We start from the raw sequence: 7,090 nt of genomic DNA, 5'->3' as shown, positions 1-7,090 counted from the left end.
AAGAGATCATGTTGAAAAGTTACCACTCTTTTGGATTGTTGCAGTCTCAGGCACATCCACATTATCTCCTTCCTTATTAAGCCCCTCCTTATCAGAATTGTCTAAAAATATCCATTCAATGTTTCTATCCAACATATCAGCAGGGTCAGAAGCGTGAGAAAGAGCACGAACATCTTTATGTTTAGAGTGATCTCCATGTGACATAAAGCCCCTCCTTATCAGAATTAATTTTTTTAATTAGTTTACTGCTATTATCGACTAGTCTCTTAAATTTAAAGTGGTATAGGATCTAACAACTATTTTACGGGTAGCACTTGGGTGCCATTGGTATCTTTGTGTCTATCTTACAGAACTACTGTTTTATAATATTTCCCTTGTCAAAATTTAGAGGGGCCACCTTAAATAAAATCTAAGAAGTTATAATTATAATAGGCCACTAAATTAGAAATATTTTTTTATCATGATTAAAATATAATCTTTTTTTGTCAAGTAGTTTAATATTTAAAATTTACATTTAAAATAAACAACTTGAGTGTTTGAAGTTCGAACTTGACCTCTACATATTACTATACATTGTTTAGGGGGCAGAATAGAATCATCTTTAGTCATTATTTTTCTTCATATCTTATTATTTAGGTATCGACATTTTTTATGTAATGACGCTATTTATTTTCATAAGTACACTCCTTTTCTTAAACATACATATAACACTTTTTATACTTTTAAAGAGTTGACAACACAAGTTCCAATATAATATCTACTATATTTGATTCTTTAACCAATGTTTCAGAGACACCGATTAACTTTTTTTTTTTTTTCCTTTCAAAAGCAAAATAACATTTCATTGATAGACTTAATACCCACAAGCAGAAGATGTGCATTCATGAGAGTATACAATTAGTCTAACTCCTTTTTTTAATGATGAAAAAGAGGTTACCCCCAAGGAAAACAACAACATAAACTAGCTAACTCTCATAGAGAAAACGCACCATTTCTAACTCTGATAGGGAGGGAATGATGAGATCTTAAAATGCTCTTCTTTGATAAGAAGAATTACTTCAATAATGAAATAAAAATAAAAAAACAAATTAGTTATGGTTTAAAGTGTTATATTTGTAGGCGATGACACTCCTGTCTTATTTTGACTATATCTTAAGCTTTTGATGTTCGATTGACATGATATTATTTCGTTGGAAATCTTGGAGAATTACCCACAATTTGTATTTTCAAACTTGAGTGTAAATTCTGCTTCTTTGATTATGGAAAATGAGCTTGAAGTTAGTGACATGATTATAATAAGTTATGCGAAGAGAAGTGGCGGATTAAAGAAGCATAATGGAGGTTCAAATAACACTTCGATGGTGAGAAAAGGTGAGCTTTAATGCTGAAGTGGCACTCCTTTGATTATCAAGTTTCTTGAAATGATCACTCAATTTAAGATGAAAAACTCTTTTATAATCGCAACTCCAGATCAAAAAGATTTAGACACACTCATATAAAATAAAAATAATTAAAAGAGAATGATATCAATTGATGTGACTAAATTAGTTTTGTTTTAATTTTTTTTAATTTATGTAAGTGTGCCTATATCTTTTTGATTTGGGACACCATCCGTTTTTGTCTTATCCACATTTTCTTTTATTTATTCTTGTTTCAATTCTACTCTTTATTTCTCTGTTGTTTTAATCTTTGCAACTTTACAATTCCGATCTTAATTTTCATATAGTAATAATTTGTCAATGATATATGCTCAAAAATGTTAACCATGCATTTGGGTAGTCATAAGTAAGAATATGAGATGCCCTGTCATTCGTGTTTACAACTGATCAAAAGTCTTAATAGTCAGCAAAACCAGCCACGCCTCATACATGCGCCAAGTGCTCACAGTCTTCACCGAAAGCAACTTATAGAGACAAAGATTCCTTTCATCCGTCAAAGGTACAATGCAATATAATATCTCTTTCTAATAAACAAACAAATCTTTCCAATAATCTTTACCTTTGTCCATACTAATTTCAAGTCAACAAAAGTTGGAAAAAGCTAAACACCTTGACCATAACAAGGTTCAAGTTACATCAATATCATTATATGAAAACAATTAATTAATAACAAATGTAGCCATCTTCTCTAAAATTTGTAGTGCTTCTTTCATGGACGGTCTCTTTTGTGGGACAAGAGAAACACAATTTAACCCCAACTTAAAACACGTGAGCACCACATTTTCTCTACCTTCAATCTCATGCTTAATTGCCACATCAACCATTCTCAAAACCCGGTTTTTCTCCTCTTCAACCGAACCGGGAATAGACCATTGGTCTAACTCCAGGTCCGAGAAAACCCTCCCACTTAAAATCTCCAACAAAATAACTCCAAATGAATACACATCCGATTTGGGGTTTGATTTTATGTTTTGAAACGATTCTGGTGCTTGGTATGGCACTTGACCCCCACAAGTAGATGATGATGGCCCCATTGTTCCATAGGGGCTAGGAGTTGAACCAATGGAAATGTCTTGTTGTTGTGGGGTTCTCTGGTTCACTAAATGTCTAAATGAACCATTCCCTCTATGGTTGATATCATTCAAGAGAAGCAAGTCAATTCCAAAATCACTTATGATGGGTTCCATTTCTGAATTTAATAAGACGTTGCTTGGTTTAACATTGCCATGCACGTGTTTCTTCTCGTGAAGATAAGCTAGTCCTCTTGCAACTCCTTTTGCTATCTTCAAACGCACCTCCAAGGATAAGTTCATAGGGGACGACCCTCCTCTTCCTAAACATCATTAACATATGCGATTATTAATTTTCATGAACCTAAACAAATTAGTTAAAAGAAACCTCAATTTAGTTCATTTTATTTTGGTCGAGATAGAACTATCCAAATTTTGAGCTTGAAATATTATTAGATCGTTCAATTTCGACCAAACAGCCATCAACATTCATAACTACATGAATCCGTGGATAGCTAACCTCATCAAAGATAAACACCTATACCTCTTCTACTTGATTCCTAACAAATATGAAAGTAAATCTATTTGAATTGACATATTTGACTTTATCAATACATAAAACACTTTTTATACAATATAGCTCATGAAAAACAACTTATGAGTTGTAAGTGTTTATGCTATAAACTTTTAATATGTTAAGTTAGTCCCTAATTTCATAATCAGCATTTTATCATTGAACAAATCTGTGCAAAATGCAGAGGAAAATATTGTGAACTTACTGTAACCAATACTTGAGAGGCTGCCATTAGGAACATAATCAGAAATAACAAGCTTTTCATCTTCACCCCAACAGAACCCACGAATCTTAACCAAATTAGGATGCTTAACCTTAGCAATAGCTCTCACTTGATTCTCAAACTCCTTCATTCTTTCAACACCACACTCACCAATCCTTCTAACAGCAAAAACTCTTCCATCCTGTAAAACTGCTTTATACACAATACTTGCACGGCTTGTTCCAAGTATATAAGCTGAAGCCTTCAACAATGTCTCCAAATCCAGCTTCGTCTCACCGTCCACCGTTACCAACGTGCCTTCATTCGGAAGCTTCCCGTTGTCCACAATGATACTTTTAATGTCGCGTTCACTCTCATCCGAGCTTGGATCTTCTGATATCTCGTCTTGTTTAATCGTTAAACAACACGGAGAACATTGAAGTCGTGAATGTGTTTGTGTTTTCACATCTTCTTGGTCTTGTTGCACAACACTTTCTAACACTTTCTTCTCATGAATTACAGTGTTTTGTTTTGTATATCTTTTCTTTCTTTGTTGATATACACAAAGAATGATAAGAGCTAAAATTCCCATGCCTGCTATGTCACCTACAACAATGGCTGCTATTGTAGTAGGTTTTAGACCATTCTGAGAAGAATCACTAGTTGATGTTGTGTTTGTTCCTGGTGTTGAATTAACTGTTCTTGGCATTGCTGCAATTGCTGGTGAAGATGTGTTGTTGATGTTCTCTGGAGGAGTAGAGATACTTGAGGGAATTATACAAAGATTCTTCAAAGGTTTTCCACACAGATCAGAGTTTCCAGAGAGTGATTCTGCTTTTTGATTGAGCAAAGCCATTGATTCAGGTACTGTTCCTGTTAGATTGTTGAATGAGAGATCAATTGTAGAATTTTCAGGAATGTGCTTAGCAAATGTTTTTGGAATTGGTCCTGAGATTTTATTATAAGAGAGATTCAAGTATTGGAGATTTTGGCCTTGAAAGTTATTTGGAAGAGAACCATTGAACAAATTTGAGGACAGATCTAGAATCTGAACAGAGTTGAACCCATTTGGAATTTCACCAGAAAAATAGTTACTTTTCAAAGAAACAACGGTTAGATTCTGTAGAGAAGTGAGGTTTTTTGGGACTGACCCAACAAAGGCATTGTCAGAAAGGTTTAGACTTTGAAGGTTTGTGGATAAACCAATCAACTCAGGTAGCTTACCTGAGATTTTATTGTTGGAGAGTGAAAGGAATTGTAGTTGAGAAGAGTTGAAGATAGAGTTAGGTAATGAACCATTGAGGAAATTGTCTGAGAGATCAATGTGATGAAGGTTTTGGATTAGGCCTAAATCTTCTGCAATGGAACCAAGAAGTTGGTTATTTGGAAGGATTAAGCTAGTTACTCTTAAGAAATCAGGTGTATCAGGAGATCCTAATTCACTGCATGCAACTCCATGCCATGAACATGGAGTTGCATCATCATAGTTCCATGTTTCAAAGACTGATAAAGGGTCACTGAGGATGGAGTATCTGAATTTAAGCAAGAAAATTCCATCAGAGTTAAGTGCATATGAATATTGAAGCAGTAGAAGAAAAAGAAAAGATGAAACTCTCAAGAGTGTGTTTAGTCTCATGATGTTTTCCTTAATTAGATGATACATTTGCAACTACATGTTCATATGGTGTAGAAAAGAACACTTGAGACAGAGAAGACAAAGAAGAAAAAGGATATGGTTACTTACTACAATATATTTGTTCTGTTCACCAAATCTTAGGGTATGAAAAATGAATAAAGGGTATGAAGAAAAGAAAGGTAGCAGAAAGCAAAGACAAATGTTATACTTTGTGCAGTTGATAAAGATGAAATGAACCTAACTGACATTAAGATAATAAAAGTAGGATATATGGTATTGTTGTGCCAACTATCTATGTCAAGTTAAAAACAAACAAAGATTTATTTCCAGAAATAATGGAAAAATGGAACAGAAAAAGGAATCTAATTGGTACTACAAGACACCCAAGTGAGTTGGAGCCCATAGTTTGTAAGCATCCTTCACTTTCACACCCCGTGAATTGGAGTACTTTGTTTGTGTTTGGGTAGGAAAAAAAATGAAATTTTTAATAAGAGCGAGATATAGATATAAGCCTAGGTCTTTATAGTAAGAGCGAGATGCTCTTACTATACTCTTGTTGTTTTTTTATTATAAAAAAAATTGGAGCGAGAGGAGAAGCCGAGATAGAAAACACCTTAGGCAAGATTCTAACTCGAGACTCTCTGAATCGATTTGTCTTTTTATCATTAGTACAAACTCTTATATTGTTAAATTTGTAATATAAAGTCTTTTATTATGATTATTTCATTTCTTTTTATAAATTTTTCTGACATATGGTTTACGGTCTGTTATTGACCGTAGGAAATGCACCAATTTTTAGGAATTAAAATTATATTTAAACTTGCAACTTGCAAGTGCGATTTGCAGATACCACGACAATCACTTTATTTATTAACAGGGTGTATGATTGTTTTTAGCCCATGTTCTGTCCTAACCACGAGTGATGTGTGAAAAATATTAGACGCATCGCATTTGATATCAAACTAAAATTATTTTTATTTGATGTAAATTTTTATAACATATCATGATGATTTACTATAGCACCAATATCATATCAGCCTATGGTTGCAGTTGCAGAGCAGTACACATGGTCCACAGTGTGTCAAGAAAAAATCAATATTTTTTTAGCTGTTGAGGAGCTATGAGGTAGATAGAGTAAATGGATGAATGTGAAGAAAAAGATGGTGGAAAGAAAAGTGGAAGGGATGATAATATTTTTTTTAAGATTTGGTTTTCGATCCAAGAACCGACTAATCTAAGATAATAATCATCTATCTTACATGAGTGTGTTGAGATGGTAATGTAAAATATACGACTTGTGAGATTAGCACACTTTTTTTTTTTTTTTTTTTAAGGAGAGATTAGCACACTTTTTAACCACACATGTGAATATGTGATACATTTTGATTTAATGCAACACTTCTTATTCACACTTTTTATTTTGACAAACTTCTTACTCACACTTGTTACCATAACATTATATATTTCCCTTTTAAGTGTTAGTTGATCCATTCATAAATATGTTCCTCTTCATGCAAAAGTTTTTGATTCAAAAAGTCTTTGATACAGTCACAATGGGAGCCTAAACCACAGGGCATCATCACACACTAGTCTTAGAGAAATCATATTTTGAAATTATTTCTTCACCCAAAACCTTGAATTGAGGGTTTTGAAGGGAAGATGGTTTTTGAGAACTTAAAATATATTTTCAAAATCATTTATTTATTTATTTCTCAAATTTTCTATTGATGTAACTTGCAAAAGCACAAGAGAGATGTAGAAGAAAAACGGAATTCGAGAACCCTTTAGATTTCTAAGGATTAATCCACGGCAAAAGTTATGGTGCATAAGTTATTTCCTTATGCACCGTGCATAAACACATCACAACCATTAGATTTCTTTTATTTTGAACAAAAATGGTTTTGGCTCACTTTAGGGGTGTAGGAAGCAATTATGTTGGGATTTATGCACGGTGCATAAGGATTTCCTTATGCACCATAACCACTCCCGAACGTCAGAGTGCTTATAGGTACGACCCCACCTCCGATCAATTTTCTTGGTCTATTTTGATCAGAATGCAAATGATTTTTGAGCGGGATATAAAATAATGAGTTTACTGTTTAGTTGTTTAACACTGGTAATACTATTGATTGATAGATTAGTTTTCTTCTCATCATTTAATAGAAAAACCGCTAGCAAACTAGAGTTAAGGTGATTCAGTGACAAACACTATACAATTTACGGGAAATT

At 33.4% G+C, this 7,090-nt stretch overlaps 1 protein-coding gene across 1 annotated transcript; it reads right to left on the bottom strand.

Moving 5' to 3' along the window:
• Positions 1-1,907: 1,907 nt before the first annotated feature.
• LOC25485418 (receptor protein kinase-like protein At4g34220) lies at positions 1,908-5,337 on the bottom strand. The gene is made up of 2 exons (XM_013614615.3): positions 3,229-5,337; positions 1,908-2,772 (listed from the first exon to the last, which is right to left on the bottom strand). Exons 1-2 carry the CDS (start codon positions 4,886-4,888, stop codon positions 2,099-2,101), a joined length of 2,334 nt encoding a protein of 777 aa, XP_013470069.2. The 5' UTR covers positions 4,889-5,337; the 3' UTR covers positions 1,908-2,098.
• Positions 5,338-7,090: the final 1,753 nt, after the last annotated feature.

This window comes from Medicago truncatula, chromosome 1 (genome assembly GCF_003473485.1).
Source record: "Medicago truncatula cultivar Jemalong A17 chromosome 1, MtrunA17r5.0-ANR, whole genome shotgun sequence".
In the NCBI taxonomy this organism is placed as follows: Eukaryota; Viridiplantae; Streptophyta; class Magnoliopsida; order Fabales; family Fabaceae; genus Medicago; species Medicago truncatula.
This window is presented reverse-complemented; position numbering and strand designations above follow the sequence as displayed.

Coding starts and splice junctions, on each gene's coding strand:
- LOC25485418 (XM_013614615.3), bottom strand. CDS start 4,888: ATGTATCATCTAATTAAGGAAAACATCATGAGACTAAACACACTCTTG. Junction 2,773..3,228: donor CCTCTCAAGTATTGGTTACA/GTAAGTTCACAA, acceptor AATGATGTTTAG/GAAGAGGAGGGTCGTCCCCT.